Genomic DNA, 22,148 nt, shown 5'->3' on the forward strand with positions numbered 1-22,148 from the left:
CAAGGTGGAACAGCTAGTTTAGTACAAGTAGTTCACACAATCTGTGACTACACCACCACTGCAGACAAGTATTTCCTTTTCTCATTTTTCCATTTGCTGCCTTTCATGGCCACTGCAAGAATATTTTATGAGACTGGATAGATAAGATAAATGGGGCGCATTTCTCTACACTACCCACAGGTTTGTATTCTTTTCTTGTGTCTCAGCTTACTCACGTCTTCCACAAGCTAACCGGCCCCAATCTTCTTCAGTCTCTCTTCATGCAAAAGTCCAATCATTTCTGAATCTTCCCTATTCCTCTGATCTTTGGGATCCTGTGTGTAGCCCTAGTCTCCCAACTTAAAGTGGACGGATATCATTAACTTGTACCCAGACAATGTATTATTTGTAGTAACATTCCCTATCCCATTCCTTATGTATCCAACAGGTTTGTTTTTTGACTGCTGCGTGTGAAGCAGGCAGAGGTCTTCATTGAGCTGTGCAATGTTTGGCTTAGAAATAACTGACATTTATTTTATTTTAATGAGACTGGATGACTGTGGTGATTGGCAATGGGCTTCAAAGCCCTCCATGTCCATGCCAATGGTGCAAATTCAGCCACGTCAGGTGACTGACAGCTGTTACCATTTGGTGTGTGTTCAGAGCCATACAAGTTAGTCGCAGCCTCAGAACCACCGCAACTTGCCAAAAGAGTGTGATTTTAGTTCTCTCTCAGGACAAGAAGGGCTGAAGTCTGAACAACTTGCTACTGCAGAGGGGAGGGACACAATGGCCTGGCAGCATGGACAAGGCTTGCAAAACTTCTACAGCCTCTGCCATACCTGTTCTGATGTCATCAAATTGACAACCCTGGGAGTCATGAGGAGAGGTGCCTTTCACACCGCAACCATTAGTTCGTAGGTCTGGTTTCAAACCACATTTTAATACGCTAGTGCCTCTAAGTATACAATTCACCCTTTTGTCTGCAAATAGGAAGTTTATTCCTCTAGTACAGATCCTTTGAAGCTTGTTTGTGGGTGTAAACATGCAGACCCTTTGATTATCTCTACATTATGGCAACAGTTGAAATTCAGCAGTTAGAATTGCTAGCCAATCACAACCACACTTACTGTAGCGTTCTTTGAACTTACTGCTCCACGTCTTTAGAAACTTCCCAATTCAACAGCCCTAGATTTCTCTCAAGCCATTTTGTTCAGTGTTCTAACTTGCACAAGGCACTCTGAAGTAAGGTGAAGCACTGCATTACACATGACAAGATGCCAGTGATAATGGCTGGGCAAGGCATCGACCTTCCTCAAACACAGATCCAAGTCTCATTGCTTTTTCAGATTAGGCTTTGAAGGAAAAGGCAAGAAAGCCATTTGTTATTAACTCACCTCCCTTCCTGCACCCACCTAAAACCACAAAGGGGCCCTAACTGAAGCATTCACTAACTTAGACAGACCAAATCACAGCCATAACCTCCGAGTCACAAGCCAGGTAGCACCTTCCAATCCAGAACTCCCTATAGTGTGTGTAATACACAACAGCAAACAACTCCCATAGCAAGCAACATGCCCTCAATGGGAGACGTGCCATATTTAACAGCCTTTGTTTCCGAACAAGGTGCACAGACAGCAATCCAACATCACAACAGGAGAGACGTTTCCTGTAGAATGAAGCCTATTACCTGAACCTAGTGTGAGCAGGTGGGGGTTTTTACTTGCTATGTAGCATCTCACAAGCCAGATACTACTATTGCTGGCATGTTACCCCATGTGCTGCGTGAAATTAAATGAGTCTCCATTTAAAGAGTTTGATTTTCCTGTGCTCAGCTGCTCAAGCCCTTGCCTCACCCTGGAGAACAGGCCAGAACCAGCCTGCTAGGTCATTCACTCCCACACAAACATATGCTTTTAAGTAAGAATTGGGATAATCTCCCCAGTTCATGGCTTCTTGCCTGCAGCTATGAGTGCCGTGGAAAGCCGGCAGGGCCCAACAGAAATGGGGAGGATAAGGAGCCCATTAAAAGGGTCATACATAACGTACTGGTCCCACTCTCCATGCTTATAGACCCTGCTACTTCTTACTGGCCACACCTTGATCAGCCAAAGATTCACAGGTTACCCATCAGCAGAGACCATGACTGAAATGAAGATTTCCTGTATCCATTATACTTAATAAGGATCATCACTAAGAAATGGTTAGTAACCCCCGAAAGTATTCCTCTTCCACCCATCCCATTCGTTTTATTGCCAGGCCATAGCAACCCCTCACAGCAACACTGCTCCTCTTGGGGGGTCAGCAGCCTGTCTCATCAGCTGTGCTCACCAAGTACCGCAATCAGCTAGGCACTTGTCACAGTGACATGAGAAACACACTGTATGAATCAGATCCACATGCTGTGTTTTTCCTTGCTGGTTGTCCTAGTCATCTGTAGCCCCCCTGTCCCAGTATCGCTCTGCAATAGGAAATCTCAGCTCACTATCTGGTGACCTGTAAAGTTCTGCTTTTTAATATACTTTGGTTGATTCAGACACAAGAAAGACTGACCTGTCCAAGACTGATCAGTGAATAGCGATAGGGACTCAGAACTGTGCTGTAATTGAAGGCATAAAGTTTCTCTTCCCTGAGGAAGGAAGGGCGCAGCAGAGCTGCTCTTCTACCATGATATTTCCACAATTTCTGCTTGATTTCCCCACTCCCTGCTCAGGCCGTCACTGGCTGAGCACCCCTAATGAGAGCATGGATCCCAATCTTAGGCAGGAAGGAATTCTACACCCCCTCTTAAATAATTATCTGAGTACAGTCTCCCAAGGATGACAGAGAGTGGAATGAGTGGGCAAACTACGGCCCACAGGCCACATCCGGCCCATCGGACCTTTTAATCTGGCCCTTGAGCTCCCGCCGGGGAGCAGGGTTAGGAGCTTTCCTCACTCCAGTGCTCCAGCCAGGGAGCAGGGTTGGGGGCTTGTCTTGCTCTGCTCCATGCGTGCAGCAGCTCCGCGCAGCTCCTGGAAGCAGGGGCAGCCAGGGGGCTCCGCACGCTGTCCCCACCCCAAGTGCCGGCTCTGCAGCTCCCATTGGCCAATGGGATATACGGGGGCGGTGCCTGTGGATGGGACAGTGCGCAGAGTGGTGTGGGCCCCCCCCCCCCCAGCTCCCATGCAGAGACAAACAGGACGCTGTTTGCAGGAGCCACTTCAGATAAGCGTCACCCAGATCCTGCACCCGAGCACCCCCTGTGCCCCAACCCCCTGCCCTAGCCCTGATTGCCCTCCAAACCCTTTGATCCCAGCCCAGAGTACCCTCCTGCATCCCATACCCCTCATCCCCAGCCCCACCCCAGAGTCAGCACCTACAGCCAGAGCCCTCATCCCCCCATGCACCCCAATCCCCTGATGGCCCTCCATACAATTTCCATACTGAGATGCGGCCATTGGGCCAAAAAGTTTGCCCACCCCTTTGGGAAGCAAAGCTCAGATCCCCATCCATTTGCAGAGGTCAATGCACATTCAGGAGTCCTGGAAACCCAAAATGAGGTATCTTGCATGCCACCAATAAGCCAGTCCCTCTCCTCAAATCATTTTAACACCTAACTGCTGCTGTCCAGTTAAGTCACTGCTTTCTCTAATTACTTGCTCCAATTACTTCCTGGTCTCTCCAATTCCACTGAAGGCTGTGGAGACATGTTCCAATACTAAAGGAAAGTTTCAAGGAGCTCTCCAGAGAGACAGGTGAGGCAAAAGCCAACAGCAAGACTAAAGGAGGCAGAACCCGATTGCTAACCCTTCCTCCTTCCCCATATGAATTCTCTGCACCTTAAACTCACTCAACAAAAAATCCCCTCTTAAGGACATAAAGCTCCCCCAACCCTCAGAGCTGCACAGATCCTGTAGCAACCGTTTTTTCTCCAAATAAGCCCAGAGAAGAATTTATTTCACCCTGGACCCTTGTCACTTCACCATTTACACTGTCTTTGCAATGTTCCAGCATTTGTCCAGACCCTGCCCAGCTCAGGGCTCTGCCAGATTACACCTTTTTACAGGAGCTTCCATTCGGTTACACCACCAGGGATTAAAGCACCCGCTGGCTGAACTCCAGCGAAGGAAGCACACAGAGCTCCGGCAGGACAGCAGCTCCCAGAACCGAGGAGAAGTAGCTGCAAAAGTGTGGGGCTGCAGGGCTAGAAGACCAGGGCGGCTTATAAGCAGAGCACGGCTGGGGTGAAGCTAGTAGGCAGGGATGGCTCGGGGGCAAGAGGCAGAGACACCGCTCGGCTCGAAGCTCTCTGGACATTCCCTGCCTACAGGCCAGCCCGGCAGGGCGCAGGGCACCAGCTAGAGCGAGCCCAGCCTCCCCAAGGCGGGACGAGCGGGACCCGCACCAGATCTGGGCTTGCCTGTTCCCCGCCGCGCAGCCCCGCTGACACCGGCCCCCTGGCCCCCCACAACGCCCGGCTCCGTGACACCAGCCTCCCACCCCGCCGTCCCTCGCAGGGAGCCGGCCCCACTCGCTCACCGGCCGGGAGTGCGGGGGGCCGCCCGTCGCCCCCGGGCCCGCGCCGTTCAGCAGCGGGGTGGCCTCCCCAGCGGCCGAGGGCTCGTCCTCCTCGTCGCGGTCCCGGCCAGACCAGGACACCTTCTTGGCGACGTTGGCCATGCGGCCAGGCCGGGGACGCTCGGCTGGGGCAGCGGCCACTGGAGGATCCGCATCGGGCTCCGAGCGGCTCATGTGACCCCACGGGGCAAGCAGCGCCGCCGGTCAGGTGACAGGGGCTACGGCGGCCGCCGAGCCCAGGAGAGCGTTGCATCATGGGAGTTGTAGTCCGGCGGCTTGCCCCAGAGGCGCACGCGGAGGGTGCCTGCAGCGTAGGTATCTCAAAGAGCTGTAACCTCCGTTCCTCGATGCAGGGCTGGCTCCGGGCACCAGCGTTCCAAGCAGGTGCTTGGGGCGGCAACCCGCAAGGGGTGGCATCTGTGTGCCGCTCGGGCATTTCCGCGGCGGGGGCAATTCTGCGGCAACCCCCATCTCCTCAGCCGCTCGCGGTGGCGGCAATTGGGTGCGCTGCTTGGGGCGGCCCTGCCTCGGGTCAATGGGAGCATGCAATGCCTGGTCCAGAGGAGCACACCCGACACACGCTGTATAGCAAAGGGCTTCATGGGGCAGATTAAAGGGATATGTTCCCAAAAGAGATCGAGTGGAACACCACACCTATGGGATGTGCATGTGCAATTCTGCAGGCCTTGCCCAACCAGGCCTTTAGTTTGAGTTACTGGGAGGTTTGCTTGACTTAGGAGCTCAGAATTTCCCCCTTCACGTGTGACTTGTGTTGTGTGTGTACCTGGCATTATTCCTTCAAATAATCATGGACCAAATTCATTCCTGATGTAATTTCAGTGACGTTAATCACACTACACAAGCAACGAAGCCAACGGCATTTCAGTCTCTGAAAGTACGTCAACCAGTTTCAAGACCTTTCAGAAAATCCTACAGACAGGGGGCCTGATTCTGATGTCTGTTATATTGGTGTAAATCCAAAGTAACACCCCTGGGAGGGGGTGGAAAGTAAATCTGGAGAGATTTCACTGACCTCATTGGAGTTACTACAGATTCATATTGGTGTAACAGCTCAGAACCAGAACTACGGTGCTTAAACAACACTACAATCCCCGTGTTGTGTATGATCCTTTAGTACAGTATGGTAACCCAAGACCAGGTGTTCAGTGAATCCAGCAGAAAGTAATTGTTAGGGCATGTCAAGAGACCAGCAGAACACCCAAAACTAGGACTAAAGAAAATGCTCTTGACTTGGTTGGAAGAGCCGGGGGCATTTGATGCATTCTCTTTTGCTCTGCCTTACTGTACAAGTCAGGTCTCACACAAGCAGCAATGTTATAGATTATCCCAAGAGTTTTCTTCTGCATCATCTGTGCAATACAGTTCAATACAACTGTGTTTTGCACAGTATCTTCACTGACCCCAAACACTTGGCAGAGTTACATGCACTGTTCCCTCTAAGTTGTGTGCATACGCAAACAGATCCTAAACCCCGCACACACAACGAAACACCGCGCACACACAAATTTGCACAGAGGAAATTTTTTGCGCACGTGGCCTGTCAAAAATTAGAGGGAACATTGATTACATAATACACTGTCCAAGAAACCAGAACAACAGCCAAGGAAGAGATACTGAGAGACGCAGGCAGGAAGGCGGATGAGAGGAAACACTGTAACAAGCTATGGCCACAAACATTTCAATGATCAGCAGAGATGAAAACCAGGATCTTTAGCTCCAAAAAAGCCTCTAGCACTCGGTAATAGGGGCAGCTGGAAATTTTCAGAAGAAACTTAGCTTTGTCAGAAAAAAACTGTCTGAGGGGGTGAAATGTTCTGTCAACTCATTACAGGGTCAACAAATCTTTCGCCAAAACACAGTCAGGTTTACAAATGGTTTCCTAGCAGGCTCTTTCATTCTGGGTTCCAGAGTCCACAACTCTGGCTCGGGGCAGCCCTGCTGTGAAGATTGCCACAGGGCTGGGGAGCCTGTGGCTACCAGACTCCCTGCCACACAGAGCCCTGGCTGGGTCCCTTTTCTCCATGGCAGGGTCCTAGCCATCCCTGGGAGCCCCAGCTAGAGCCAGGGCTGTGAGATTGGCTGGAGCAAGTCTCCAGGTGGCTTTTAAAACAAACAGGACAATTTTGAATTGGATCCTGCAGTGAATGAGGATGTGGTTACCCCTTTCTGGATGGCAGCAAGCAGCAGCAGCATTCTGCACCTTCTGGATTCGGGAGAGCTGGGTCTCTTGTGGAGGGAACTGCAACAGTCAAAAAGAGAGGGGGCAAAGCACCAGACAGAGACAGGCAGACGTGTCCAGGCAGTGCTGAGTTGGGGAACAGCCCAACTTGTAGATGTGGAAGGAGGGAGGTTCAGTTGAAGATGAGGCCAGACATTCCAAAGTGGAGCCCAGGGGGAGGTCTAGGGGACAACACCTCGATGGGGAGGCACGTTCCTGGTGCCATAGCTCAGATCACACCGAGGGGATGCAGCAGTGTTTGAGGATGCTCCTCTTGCCCGAAAGAAACTGTTCTGGCTTTAGCCTTTTCTACACTCTGTCTCAGCACTGGTGTAGCTGCTCTACTCTAAGTGCTGGGGAGGTTGGGCTCAGGCATGGCACGGCATGAAATCTGACTGTGGCTGAAGCGTCTGAGCCTGTAAAGTACCCACTCACCAGCTTGAACGCCTCAAGAGGTAAAATCCTCCCTGACGCCCCCTGCCTTTAGGGGTATATGGGTACCAGTACTCTATTTAAAAAGACTGTGGACCATGGTCTGCAGTGAGGTGTGTCTGCAAAGGACCCCACACGTCACCCTCCAATTCCCTATCAGGCGGAGACTGTGCAGCAATTCTCAAATCCAGCCTGGTGATGGAAGTCAGCTGGTGTTCACCCACCAGACCAGACAGAGGTGTGGTTTCAGCAAGACCCAGGGAGCTGATCAGAAGATGGATTTTCTAGCCACTGAAAAATGTTGAGATTTTGGGGAAAAAATTAATCCCAGATTGGGACAAAATCGTCAAAATTGTTCACAAAATGAAATTCCAAACAAAATTCAAAATGTGGCTCAGTCACAACCGTGCAGGTGGATACATTGGTTTTGCTTCGATTTTGACCCTTTGTAAAGTTTTTAATACATTCATTTTGAAACAAAAAGTCATATTCAACATGAAAAGTTGAAGCTTTTCATTCCCAAAAGTGTTGAAGAAGGAATGTTTCCCCCCCATTTTTTTCTAAACAAAATGTAGCCAAAATGCAACAATTTCACACAACATTTTGGCTGAAATGAAACAGCGTTTTCCAAAATGTTGGCTAATTTTTTTCCTCCAGTCCTAGTTACTGTTAAGAATCTATGCACCTGTCTCCCCTCCCTTCGGACACCCTCCGCTGCCCCTTGTGCTGCTGGTGTAAGATGCTCCATGGCCCCTCTCTGGTGTGTTCTGCTGTTTGTACCTGTCTCAGAGAACTTGGGCCACATGCCAAGGCCTCACATGTATATAAATGATGCTTCGTCATGTGGGTCCCAGGGTGTTATGGGCAGAGAAATCTGAGCTAGCCCCCCTGGTGGGCCCTCGCACCGCCACCTCTTCCATATAGAACGTGTCCATGTGTTTCCCCTCTCCACCCACACAACAGAGCTGTGCAGGAAGCTGGCACCTTCCCCCTCACACACACACACAAAACCCCCTCTTCCCTGCTTGCTTTCACAATCCAGGAGGAGCAGGCTGCTGCCCAAAGCTCCCAGTTACCCCAAGACCTTCGGTGCATGGGATGGGACTAGCCTCTCCAGAGAAAACCTTTGCCTTGTCTCCTCCAGACACAGACCCATGACAGTGACCAGCCCCATGCTGGGCTGCAGCTGCTTGCTCTTGTCTGCCATGGACATGAAAAACAGAACCACCGATTGGCCTCTCTTAGCGGAGACAACCAGGACGTAGCAGGCTGGCAAATCCTCAGAGCAGTTCTGGGTGTGGCTGCCTAGATGCCACGCACATAACAGCTCCTGACGGGGTGTCACTTTCCTTCAGCGACAAACACTTCCTGAGGCGCCAGGGACTACTGCAGAACATCAGGGTCACTCCAAGCTGCATTTAAACAAGCAGGAGACTCTGACCCGGGCCCGCGAGGTGAGAGAGCTAGGAGTGAGACACCTGGAGCTGGCCAGCACTCCCAGTGGCTACAGCGCACTGCATTCCCATGCTCTGCCTTTAAGCAGCAATACCAAGCCAATGCGGGAAATAAAGAAAGCAGACTGTTTAATAAAAGTGTAGGAGAAGGGGAGCTGCCTCCAGGACAGTGCAGGATGTGGAGACCAGAGCAGAGTTGCTGTTTGGGGAGCCCAGCTAGTGTCACTGAGGAGATAAGAGAAATAAAGCGGAGAAAAGTAGCGGCAGAGCCAGAGCAACGGTGACTAAAAGCCCCAAGTCTTTTGGGTCATTCCCAGTCACTGCTGCCTGTTTCCATCCTGATGATCTTCCCCAATTGCTGACACATCAATGAATCATGTCACTGTCGGGCCATATGGGGCACCTGACAAGCACCCACCAGTGATACGGCTTAGGGCTTGATTCTGTACAGTGCTGAGCATTTCTGGAAGTGCCAGGTGCCTTCACTTCCCACTGACATTCGCAGGAGTTAAAGCTTGCAAGACGGAGCCTTTGGCTGGGGAGCTAGCCCATGACTATACGTTCTGGGGGTTGGAACGTGCCTCTGACTGGCCCTTTGATTTTAGGAATAAAATGACCCTCAAGCCTGTAAACATGATGGAAAGGGACACGGTCAATGTAAAAACAGACACCACTCCTTGGGCATGTTACTAACACCTTAGATGATTAAAGGGACACTCTCAACTTAAACCCATCACTTTTCTCTTGAATGTTTTAGCTGCTTGCTAGAAGTGGCAGCTAATGTCACCGAAATGGCAAGAGATTAGCCCGAAATGAGGCTTTTCTCTATTTTCCCAGTTCTGTGTACATGATCCATTTGACAGCACTTTGCATCATCAAGCTCACCCTTCCACAACAGTCAGGTTCCTGAACTGCCTGGGTGAGATTTTCATCCAGCAACAGGAGAAAACAATTTCTTTTAAAATGGAAAATACGTGGCTGTAAAACCCCCTGCGTCAGCAGGGGCTGGACCCAAAAGGCTTTCAACATCACGTTCTGAAACTGCCTAAATGTCAAGCTGATGCTGTCCTTTTCAAGCTGAAATAATCTTAAAAATCTCCCCTGCCTGTCCCCATTTTTGCTGTTTACTTGGGCAGTTTGCACTTTACATACAGCAAACATGATTGTTTCCTTCTTATTTGAAATGTTGCCAGATCCCAGCTGCAAGAGACACAGGCCTCGCGTTCACGAGAGAGATGCAGCATCACTCTAGCAGCTTCAGTACCACACACAGGTTATTGTGGAGACACCTGATCTAAACCACCAGCCCATAAGAGCCTCCACATTCTCCTCTCCACACTCCTGTGGCTTCCCAAGGCCAAGCTGGATGCAGTGGTTACCTATTATACTGGAGCAGGTAGCTTATTGCAGCTATTTGAGGCTGCAACCAGAGCAGCCAGCCTCTCCAAGGAGCTTTAGACTTGAGGCCATTTTAAAGGAAGAGCTTGGGCCAGGGGAAAGGCACAGTTCCTGTTTCTGTCCAGCTCTCATTCATGATTAGATCAAGGCTGTTTGGTTTGGATGTTTGGCACCACAGGGGAATGTAGCCGGGGCTAGGGCTGAACAGAGAGGCAGGGATCGTCTGTTGACCTGCCCTGTTAGCCAGGTTAGAGCTCTGCACGAATTGCTGCTTCACTGAGGCACATGCTGGTTTTGAACTTCATCGGCCTCTGAGAGGTGGGGTGGCCCTCTAGGGAGAGGGAACTCAGGGCAGAGCCAGGAAGGTCCTGCAGGGAGCCCTAGGAACAATCCGACCTGGGGAGAAAGCTTAGGTGGAGGTTTCTACTCTGTTATTCTTCTTTGAGTTACTCATCAAGCCCAGCCCCATGACAGGGGTAAGCTTGACCCTTTACGACCAGGGTACACACCGTCTGGTACACAGTTACTGTTGACATTTCAAAGAGCACTTCACAAACCTAGACTGCAAGACTGGGCTGCGTTATGAGGGCCACCTTCCCCTTGCCTCCTCTTCCTTGGGCTCTCTTGGGAAGAATTAAATGTAGAAGGCAAGTTCCATTCGTGGTCATTTCACTGTGAAAACTAACTGCAATAGACATTTGCGCCTCAGGTTGGAAATAGAATCCAAGAGCCTTTCCCCCAGGCTGCTGCACTTATATGCAGCTACAGCACCTTGGGCTAAGCTGGTGTTAGCTCCGTAGGGTTTGCTTAGGTCAGTATTCGGAGGGGAGCCCTTCCTGGAAAAGTGGGAGTTATCAGAAGCGGTATTTGCGGGAGACAGCCCGCTTTCCTCCATTTCGGGGCTACACCCATGCCCAGCATGATATTACGGGGCTGTATCTTGGATGAGATCTAAGACTAATTTCCGACCATTGCTGGGAATTAAAAATCCTGTGGCAGTTTCCATAAGTGCAGGGTGGCTGTGTTCCAGTTTGAATGCTCGCATTCTGTCTATCTAAATCCCATCTGAGGCTTTCATCTCTTGTCCTAATCTGGTGTGTGGTATTGCTGTGCACTACTGAACAGCTGCCATGCCACCCTGCCCCAATCCTCCCCAGAGCTGGCTGCATTGCACTGGTGGGAGAAGCGATTGCTGGGTCTTTGCTAAGGGTCTGGAAAAGCGCTGCAGGAGGAAAAGCAATACGACGCCGAGGTCAGGTATTGATATGAGCCGGCCTCTGGCTGATTATCCCTTTGGACACAGCCATCTCAGCATGGCTGGACCCTCAACACAGCTGCACTGATTTCTGGACTCAGTGAGGAGACATGAGCAATCACATGAAGAAGTTTCCATTAAATTGGCATGGAAAGCATTGAGTGATGCTTTTATGCCTCTCAGGATCTCCATGGCAATGGCTGTGTCAGTAGAGCCCCTAGCCTCTCATCCGATGGAGAAAAGGGCATTTTGCCTATTTAGCAGGGTGGAGAAAGTGTTCTGGCTCACAGGCATCACAAGCTGATGTTGATAACTGCCCGGCGGCATATGGACTCTGGGCTGCCCACGGTCTGTATTGCTGGGGACAGCCCAGGATGGGGCGTGCTTGGTTTACTAACAGTTTTCCAGGCAGGTGCAATTCACCTTCTGCACTGATCCATTCAGGGAGGAGACATCAGCCAACCTCAGGATGGTGCCACGGGGCAGGCCCTTCCCGATCGCTATGCTGGACACCTCCCCAGGCATCAGAGTGCGGTTCCAGATGGCAAAGCCAGCCAGGCGTCCCACAAAGGCTTCTGAGGGGTCAAACCCACCCCCAACCACATCCTGCTCCTGACCCAGAATGAGCGACCCACCAGGGGGGATCTCATAGCCCTCCTGGAACTTGGAGCCCGTGGATGCTAGTCTCCTGTCCACGTAGAACCAGTACTTGCCCTGGATGGAAGACCAGATGACACACATGTGGTGCCATCCGCCGTCCAGGACCCACCCCACCGGCAGCTCCCGGAAAGCTGGGTCACCAATGACGAAGTGGATGGAGGCTGGGGCCGCGGTGTTCCGGCCATGCAGGACAAGCTTGTTGTCATTCTCCTCTGTGGCGTAGGACAGGATGGTGCCCAGGGAGTGAGCGTGGGTGCTCACCCAGCTGCAGACTGACAGCTCGTGCAGGCTGGTCTGGAAGCCCTGGCCAAAGGTGGCAAAGTTTTCAGTGGAAGCGTTGGGGAAAAGCAGCATGGAATCCACATTGCAAACTGGAGAGGAGAGAGAGAAAGCCACAGTCATGCCTGTCTCGAGCGCGTGGGGCTGCTGCTCATGCCTGCACTGTGACGATGGACCAGCCTCCTGCCTCCCTTCCCCGCCCCGCCATAAGAACATAAAAATGGCCATACTGGGTCAGACCAAGGGTCCATCTAGCCCAGTATCCTGTCTGCCGACAGTGGCCAATGCCAGGTGCCCCAGAGGGAATGAACAGAACAGGTAATCACCCAGTGATCCATTCCCTGTCGCCCATTCCCAGCTTCTAGAAAACAGAGGCTAGACACACCATCCCTTCCCATCCTGATTCCTGGCTAACAGCCATTGATGGACCTAACCTCCATGAACTTATCTATTTCTTTTTTTAACCCTGTTATAGTCTTGGTCTTCACAACATCCTCTGGCAAAGAGTTCCACAGACTGACTGTGTGTTGTGTGAAAAAATACTTCCTTTTGTTTGTTTTAAACCTGCTGCCAATTAATTTCATTTGGTGACCCCTAGTTCTTGTGTTATGAAGAGGAGTAAATAACACTTCCTCATTTACTTTCTCCACACCAGTCATGATTTTATAGACCTCTATCATATACCCTCTTAGTCGTCTCTTTTCCGAGCTCAAAAGTCCCATTCTTATTAATCCTCCTCATATGGAAGCTGTTTCATACCCCTAATCATGTTTGTTGCTCTTTTCTGAACTTTTTCCAATTCCAATATATCTTTTTTGAGATGCGGTGACCACATCTGCATGCAGTATTCAAGATGTGGGCATACCCTGGATTTATACAGAAGCAATATGATATTTTCTGTCTTATTATCTATCCCTTTCCTAATGATTCCCAACACTCTGTTTGCTTTTATGACTGCTGCTGCACATTGAGTGAATGTTTTCAGAGAACTATCCACAATGACTCCAAGATCTCGTTCTTGAGTGGTAACAGCTAATTTAGACCCCATCATTTTATATGTATAGTTGGGATTATGTTTGCTAACATGCATTATTTTACATTTATTAACATTGAATTTCACCTGCCTTTTTGTTGCCCTGTCATCCAGTTTTGAGAGATCCTTTTGTAACCCTTCACAGTCTGCTTTGGACTTAACTATCTCGAGTAGTTTTGTATCATCTGCAAATTTTGCCACCTCACTGTTTGCCCCCTTTTCCAGATCATTTATGAATACGTTGAACTGCACTGGTCCCAGTACAGACTCCTGGTGGACACCACTATTTACCTCTCTCCATTCTGACAACTGACCATTTATTCCTTTGTTTCCTATCTTTTAACCAGTTACCAATCCATGAGAGGACCTTCCCTCTTATCCCATGACAGCTTACTTTGCTTAAGAGCCTTTGGTGAGGGACCTTGTCAAAGGCTTCCTGAAAATCTAAGTACATTATATCCACAGGATCACCCTTGCCCAGATGCTTGTTGACCCCCTCAAAGAATTCTAGCAGATTGGTGAGGCATGATTTCCCTTTATCAAAACCATAAACTTAAATCAAAACTCTTCCCCAACAAATAAAGTTTACCTATGTGTCTGACAATTTTGTTCTTTACTATAGTTTCAACCAGTTTGCCCAGTACTGAAGTCAGGCTTACCGGCCTGTTGTTGCTGGAATCACCTCTGGTGCCCTTTTTAAAAATTGGTGTCACATTAGCTATCCTCCAGTCATTTGGTACAGAGGCTGATTTAAATGATAGGTTACAGACGACAGTTAGTAGTTCTGCAATTTCACATTTGAGTTCCTTCAGAACTGTTGGGTGATACCATATGGTCCTGGTGACTTATTCCTGTTTGATGACCCCACCATAAGTGAGGGTCAGTCAAGGACTGCTCTCCCTGCCCCCACAGCTGTCTGAGCGCAGTGATCACACAGTTAGTCACCCTCCCTTTCACCTGGCATAGCTTTTCACCCACATATTTTTCCCCCACCCCACCTAGATAATAATCCCTAGTGCCTCCATCTGGGGAACCCCAGGTGCTTCATGAACATGACACACAGGGAGGCAAAAGGCCAGGTTTTCAGTGGCACAGAGTCGTTCTGGCCGCTCCGCAACTCAGATGAATCAGCCAGCAGGTGACTAACCCCAAGTCACACACAGAGTCTGTGCCAGAGCTGGGCCCAGCTAGAACCCAGCTCTCCTGATCCCCAGCCAGGGCCTGAGCCCCCAGGCCATCCTCCCACTCCTAGCAGGCACAATCACAGGCATGGCAGCACCTTGCATGACACAGAATTTGGGGCCATCAGTCCTTGTCCTAGAATGGCTCTGTTGGGGGTGACATGAGTGAGCTAGCTGGGGGGCAGCACCCCCAGCTCCACTCCCTCACTCAAATCCCACCAGCACAGTATAGCATGCTATCACTAACCTCCCCCGTGCCCTGAGCATCAGCCGGTGGAGAGCTAAGCTGGCCAGTGGAGACAGGATGCAGCCATGGATATTGTTATTTGCACTAATGATTCAGCCAGGAAGAGGCTGCACCCTCCTTGCAGGACCTGTCTGGTTGTCTCCTGCTCAACCCTGTGGAGTTCCAGGTGCCTTGAGCTGTCCTGCAAACCCCTGCTGAGTTGCTACTTCCCCAGCAGCATTTCAGTGAGGGCCTGTTGTTTTCAACAGAGCAACCCCCAGAGAGCCATGCCACTGACCCAGAGCAGGCCAGAAGTTCCCTGAGCTTGAACTATGAGAAATGTCACCAGCCCAGGAGAGTGTAGGCTCAGGTGGAGATGGATAGCCAGCATGCAGCTTCAGAAAGTCACTCCGGTGGGAATGATGCCTCTGTGGGCGCGTTATAACAACGATGTGGGTGGAACCAGACAATCAATCACTATGCCCTGGAATGAACTCACGCCGCAAACTGATCAAGACAAAAACCCTGCCCCACCTGGCGGCAAAGTGATCACTCCATGTCTGACCTCTCAGGCTTCGTCCTCAAAGGGAACCTGCACCACACCTTCCAAAGACAAGAGCCATAGGTTCTGATTCGGTGGGTGCTCCAGTGCTCAGCACCCATTGGCAGCCCCACCAATCAGCTCCTTCCCCTCCCCTCCAGCGCCTCCCGCCCGCTGCGTGGGGGAGGAGCGGAGGCAGGAAGAGGCGGAGCAAGGGTGGGAAGAGGTGGGGTGGGGGTGGGACCTTGGGGGAAGTGGTGGAGGAGCCTGGGGTAGAGCAGGGGTCGAGCATCCCCCGGGAAAACCAGAAAGTTGGCACCTGTGCTGGGAGCTTCAATTCATAACTTTGCTAGGGACTAAAAATCATGGACCTGATAAAGGCATTGGATTTGAGGCTTATTACAACAAACTGTAACTCACTAATCCCCCCCCTCCCCGTTTTTGTCAGATGACTACTGTGGTGTTAACGGGCCACTTCACCTTGAATGGTCCCTTGGACTTTGTGCTAACTACTTCTGCTAAACTATCTGTTCCACCTTGTATTTAGCTGTGACACTCTGAGAGCCTTTCCCAGCCCGGAGGAAGAGCTCCTTGTGGCTCGGAAGCCTCTCTCTCTCTCTCTCTCTCTCGCACAGGAGTGGGCCCAATAACAGAGATCACCTCCCGCACCATGTCTCTCTGGGACCCACACGGCAACACCCATGTTGGCCCAGAGCTGGGCAGGGGCTGAACCTTTGTACAGCAACAGTGCCACCCAGTGGCTGCTCCACAGTGCCTCGTGCCTGCTCTGTTCTGACTGATAATGATGGCACTAGCTGGGGCGACAGCGAGAGTCTCCTGCCGGTGGATCCACTCAGCCTCATGGTTTAACTGGCTCAATGAACCCTCTACTCAGCCGGCTGTCCTCCTTTCCTCTGGTCGGGTCTATGTCACGGCCCTGTTTGATCTTGGAGAGGCCGTGGGGATGGAGGGAACAGGGGTGTGACACCTGTTTGGATGCAAAAGAAGAGACACAGCTCGGTCACGGCAATAGCTCAGGAGTTTGGGGAGACGGGATGATCTCTCAGCCCCTGCCAAGGAAAGATCCCCAAAGGCTGTGGGCATCCTAACAAGAAAGCATCACCAGGAATAGCTACCTCTGAGCTCATCCGTCCATCGGCCCCCAGCCCTCCCAGACACCATCTGTTTCTGGTGGAGCCAAAGGCCTGAACAAGAAGTTTAAACTTTATACAGGAGACAAGGGGGAGGCAGCGGAGGACCCTGAGTATTCAAGGCTGCAGAGAGATCAGGGAGGCTGAGGAAGGAACACAAGCCCAGAGGTGATGCAGCGACAGCAAAGACTCTGTTCAAGGAGCTTAGACAAGGAGGAGAGACAGGAGTCAGAGAGGCTGGGTGGTTGCGGTGGGTTTTTTGGTGGATGGGGCATCCTACCAGGGGCTTGTCCATTGAGGGAGAGGAGCCGGGGGAGGGAGGGACAGCGGGGGCTGGGGCCAAGGGCGGCTAGGTTTGCAGGTCAGAAGTGGAGATTAACTGAGAGATCTCAGAGTCCATGAACAGGATCCAGAAGGAGAGGGGGAGGGACTGGGGAAGGGGAGAAGTTCACACCATCTCTTGTCCAGCCCACCCTCTTCAGTGCCCACCCCCAACAGAGTGGGGTTCGGAAAGGCCCAGAGAGCAGCTTGCCTGGTGCACTGGGGATCCCCCTTACAGACCGAGCCTGAGCTTGGGATTCCAGGGAGAGCCCCCGTAGCAACGCTGCTGGTGAGACCCCTGAGCGACCCCCTCCAGCAGAGCCTGACGGCTCCACTGCTACATCTGCTAAGCATCCCCTCTCCCTCAGGGCTTCCCGCACAGCGCCCGGAGACTCTCCCCACTCTGGGCTCTCCACTTCTTGCTCTGTGATGGTGGGGACATGCTGCAGAGTAAGCAGTACTGAGGCCAGTCAAATCCAGAGGGAAAGAGAACTCAACAATCTAAGATCTGTCAGCTTTGCTGGGCATTGAGAGCCCAGCACTACACAGCTGCCTGTGAAACCCTGTCAGGGCGAGCAGAGAGATCCTGAACAGCACCGTCCGGTGCACATGGGAGCAGAATGATGCTAAGGCTGAGAGGGACCATAGAAACCCAACAGAAAATTCTGCTTCATGCACGTGGAAAAATATCAACACTCCCAACTTCCAACCCCCCCAGCACAATTCCCAGCCAGCTTGGCTGGTGCTTCAAAACCCAGCATGATCTATAAAAGAAGCCAAGTTGGTCCAGCACTTGTTGGGTGATGTGTGGCCAACCTTTCTGATGGGAACTGATGGGTAAGGTGGTTTATTTATGGTTGGTGTTTTAAGAATGACAACGCAACTGGACAGCTCGGCTGCTGAAATCTTTCAAAAATCTCTGCCCAGAGCATAGGGCCTGAATTCTCACTGACACTACAGCCATCTAGATTGCTCTGGCAGCGTAAAGGGGCCAGAAGGGGGCTGGGGGATTACATTTACACTGACGCACAGCCCCTTTACGCTGCCAGAACGGTACAAGGGTACCCTAGCACAACTGAGAATTCAGGCCTGGCCATGGACAACTTCAGCCCCAAAGGAATTTGTTTGCCAAAATTACGAGCAGCTGACAAAAGAGGAGTTAGACTGGAAGTTGTATGTTGCCCCAATCACCTATAGAAGGCGTTCCCAAGAACCTGCTGCAATGCAGCGTATGTGCCTATATCGCACGTGCCACATGCGCACAATTACGTATAAAAAGAATGTTAAAAAAACATAAGGACGGCTGCACTGGGTCAGCCCAATGGTCTATCCAGCCCAGGATCCTGTCTTCCAATAGTGGCCAGTGCCACGTGCTTCAGAGGGAATGAACAGAACAGAGCAATTTATCAAGTGATCCATCCCATCGCTCAGTCCCAGCTTCTGGCAGACAGAGGTTTAGGGACACCCAAAGCATGGGGCTTGCGTCCCTGACCAGCTTGGCTAATAGCCAGTGATGGACCTATCCTCTGTGAGCTTATCTAATTCCTTTTTGAACCCAGTTATAGTTTGGGCCAGCACTTGAAAATTAGGAAATATCAGATTTAGAGTTGCCCACGCAACCTTAATTTGGCCCCATGTGCAGAAAAATAGTACGTGATCATGTAATCAAAGTTCTAAGGCATATGGACAGAGGGGTGGATTAAGTTTACAAAGGCAACCACAGACCTGGCATTTCCTAACTTTCAAGTGCTGGATTTTGCAGCCTAAATAATGTAGGTCTTTTAACATAATTTTTTGTATGTAATTTCCTAGGTTATTTTTAAAAGGCAAAATAAAGCCAGATTCTATTATGTGCAACTAACACAACCTCCCCATCATGCATCAGTGTGTCAGGGCTTGAATCCTAAACCTTCAGCACTACATCGCAGCCTGCTACCATTTGACATGCAAGTCTAACGACATTAGCTAGCAGCAAGAGAAGGCTGTAATCCCATAGTGGGGAGAACGGTCTGTTGGCACCATGTGCTGGGTCCAGGGGATGGTCAGGAGGAGTCCAACCTAGTTCTCTCTCTTCCCGGGACAAAGAAAAGGCACCTCTCTAGCCTGAGGGGTTTTGGTCTGCTGAAGATCAAAGGCCTGCTGCAAGCAATGGAGGGCTGAGCTTTCCTTCTACAAAAGCACCCCCTAGCATAACATCATGTGGGTATGTGTGTTGGGGAGACAGAGAGAATGTAAAAGGTTTCAACATACTTGTGCCTGGCTTCTTGGGTGATGGTGATTGCAGCTGCTCTTGTGAGATCTGGGCCACCCTGCGGAGCTGCTGCCTGGCAGCTTGTGGCTCTGGCACAGTGGGGGTCTCTGGCTGTCTCTCCTGCCTGGGGGTCTTATTCCCATGGAACAGGCTACTCTGCAGCCCCCTCTTTGCAGCCTGGGCCAGGACCTGCTGCCTCTTCTCCTCCAGCTTCTTCCTTTGTTTGTGCTTGGCATGCAGCTTCTTCACGCTGTGTCCCTGGCTTCCCTCTGCCTCCAGCAGCTTGTCACGGGGTGTCTGGTTAAGTCGCTGGGCCACAGCCAGCTCATGGTGCCCAGATGCCAGGATCTCCTTGTGCAGCGTGTTCTTCAGCCGCTGCTCCAGAGCCTCCAGTTTGGTTCCCTGGCTCCTACTGGCCTCCCGCAGGCTCTCCAGCTCTTTCTGTAGGGTGTTCCTGCTGGCGTGCAGGGTGGTGAGGTCTGCCACGTGGCTTGCAGTCTGCAGAGTTAGGTTGGACAGGAGAACGCTCTGCTGCAGCCTCTCCCCAGAGCTCTGCTTGTGGCTTTCGCTCAGGGACTCAGCCAACGAGGAGAGTTTAGAGTTTAGCTTTTTGGTTCTTTTCTGTAGCTTCTTCATCCAGATTTTCAAAGAGCCCAGGTCCTCCTGCAGGGCGGCATGTGACACGTTGAGAGCAGCCGTGATGGTGTCGTACTGATCCGCCAGGTGCCGGAACCTGGTGTCGATGTTGTAGGAAATGTTGTAGTTCCCGGCGATCCCCTGGAGATGCAGCAGTGTCACCTCCTGAAACCGCCGAAACTGCAAGACACCCAGAACCCTGAATGATTCCCAGCACTTAGATCAGGGATCATTTCTGGGCAGGGCTGCCGAACACAGGCTAATCAACCCTCCACAACCCCAGGGACTTACGCAACCCTTGGACCGCTGGGGAAACTGACACACAAGCATTAAGGGCTAAACTTTTACAAAGGGCCTCTAATTGCGGTTGCTTTGGTTATGGTCAGCTCCCACTGACTGCAGTTTGGAACCAGCCCCAAAGGGGTCTCACACTGAGCACCCTCACCCAGAGGCACCACAAATCTGATGCCACTTTTGTAACTAAAGCCAAAATCTAGGGTTCAACAAGGCCCCCCAGTGTGGCAGTGGCAGAGCTGGGCTTGGAATCCAGCCCTTATCTACATAACCAGACCTCTCCAGATGAAATTCAGCCATTGGGTGAGTCACGGAGTCTAGAGAAACCAGGTATTGCCTTCACACAGGACTGCCTGCTGGAAAATGCAAAATAATATCAAAATGCCCCGTAACTCAGATTCACATTGCCCTTTATAGCTCGCAGGCCGCTAACCCAGACACTTCCCAGGAACTCAGCCCGCTCTCTGACTGGGGACTCTCTCCTGCCCTCGCTGGAGACTGGATTCGATAACCTAATCAGTGTTCTCCCATTTCTAGTTTCTGGGACACTATGTACATGTGATCCATACACACATCATAGAAACAGGATCATTCACTCTTTGGTCATTGCAACCCTGACTCTTTGCTTGTGTCATCCCCTGGAATCCCCGACATCCAAGCCCAGGGGGTCCCCAGCCAAATCTTCACAGGACAGAGACATTTATCCCAGCAGTCCTGTCCTTTGATAAGTCACAAAGGGGGCCTGGATCTGCTGTGCAAATCAGTGAGCCAGTGCCCTGTTGTTGGCACTTTCCTCAGCAGAGACCAACAGCATTCAAAAGTGAACCCCTAAAGCTTGACCCTTTGATCTAAAGTTAGACACCTCAAGAAACAGTCTGATCTGTTGTGGTGCCGAGCAGCCAGCAGCTCCCAGAGATCTAGCTGGGAAAACGCTGGCTACGTATCTCTAATGGCTATCACACAGACTCATACATCTGCCCAGACATTACAGTCTCCTCTAGGACAACAGAGAGTCAAGACTCAGGCAAACTCCAGGCAAAGAGAAGGGAAGTTTAGCTTGAGTAAAAACCGTGTAAGTAAAGGGTGTTGATGTTCTGTATATTCCGGGGCTGCCCCACCACCCCGCCCCGGGCAGAAGCCCTGAGTCCCAGCAGGCAGGCCCGGCTCTCGAACTTCTGAAGATTATCATATGCGGCTCAGAAGGTCAGTAAGTTTGGCCACCCCAATATATTACATCCATATACTTCTACAGGTAAGTTCCAGTGCTGGGCCAGCTGGTGAGACAGGTACTGTAGGAACACATGGATAGACATGCTGATATCAGAGGGATACACTGCAGACCCTTTGGAGTAAGTAGGTCTGACTCCTAATGAAGTCAGTAGGATTTGGCCCCGTCTGTCCAATAGCAAAGAGTCATGAATATTCACCTGCTCCTCGAGTCGCCTAAACCTTTCAAAGAATGGCTTTCTCTGCTCCCTGGTCCCGGCCTCCTGCAGCAGACTCCCCTGCAGACACACAGCAGCAAGAAGAAGGCAAACGGGCAGCATTTTCCTCGCCCAGCGCGTTCAGCAGCAGAGAGCCGGGTGTCGCAGATCCTTCTGGTAGCTCTTGAATTGGAAGAATGACTTTGGTTCAGTGTCTGGCTTCTGTATTCTCCTCTGCATCTCTCTCTCGGGTTTTTGTGGCTGATCTCACTGGTTTCCCCTTCTGATGCAAGGGGCTCATGTTCCTCCCACCAGGCAAAAAGCAGTCTGTGGTTTCTCCTCAAAATAGATGAGATATGCAGTCTCCCCTAGCATTCCCCGGGAGCCACGTTTAGCACAGAAGGCAGTGCTTTTTTCAGGATCAAGCCGGCTGGCGCAGGGGCTCAGCTGATGGTTTGTACTGGGGGAAGGGCAGTGTTTGCACCGCTCCTGTTTATACAAGCACTTGACACCCCCTGGCCCAGAGTCAGCTGTGCTGGTTTATGTCCCACGGAAAATCTCTGCATGCAGGAGGCCAGATGGGTTTTGCAGAAGTGCGTGGGGCCCATATCCCGCCCTGCTGTCTCCTGCTGGCGCTCCCCTTGGTTTGAGCCGAATCAGCAACTTTTACTGATGGCTTCCACTCAGCACAGCTCACCAAGACATTAATAACAGACCCAGCAGCCATGGTCACCAGTAGATCTTGGTCTACATGCACCAGAGCAGGGCTATATTTGCACCAACACTGTTTTCCCTGCAAAGGCTCCAGGCCAGGCCTGCTGGGCCTCCCAGCTG

General features: G+C 51.2%; 2 protein-coding genes across 4 annotated transcripts in view; both read right to left on the bottom strand.

Annotated features, from left to right (window-relative positions):
- Window positions 1-4,735, bottom strand: part of CLCN7 (chloride voltage-gated channel 7) — a 56,074-nt gene extending 51,339 nt beyond the window's left edge. For all 3 annotated transcript variants that reach the window (XM_084641311.1, XM_084641310.1, XM_084641309.1), the window contains exon 1: window positions 4,501-4,735. In XM_084641311.1, the coding sequence (XP_084497437.1) occupies window positions 4,501-4,713 (213 nt within the window). In that variant the 5' untranslated portion in view covers window positions 4,714-4,735. The remainder of the gene's footprint in view (window positions 1-4,500) is intronic.
- Window positions 4,736-7,660: 2,925 nt separating this feature from the next.
- On the bottom strand, window positions 7,661-21,698 carry PTX4 (pentraxin 4). Its single transcript, XM_084641679.1, has 3 exons — window positions 21,318-21,698; window positions 18,960-19,776; window positions 7,661-12,348 (listed from the first exon to the last, which is right to left on the bottom strand). The coding sequence occupies exons 1-3, from the start codon at window positions 21,435-21,437 to the stop codon at window positions 11,711-11,713; spliced, it is 1,575 nt and encodes a 524-aa protein (XP_084497805.1). The 5' UTR covers window positions 21,438-21,698; the 3' UTR covers window positions 7,661-11,710.
- Window positions 21,699-22,148: the final 450 nt, after the last annotated feature.

Source organism: Lepidochelys olivacea (assembly GCF_965140295.1).
Source record: "Lepidochelys olivacea isolate rLepOli2 genome assembly, chromosome: 10".
Classification (NCBI taxonomy): domain Eukaryota; kingdom Metazoa; phylum Chordata; order Testudines; family Cheloniidae; genus Lepidochelys; species Lepidochelys olivacea.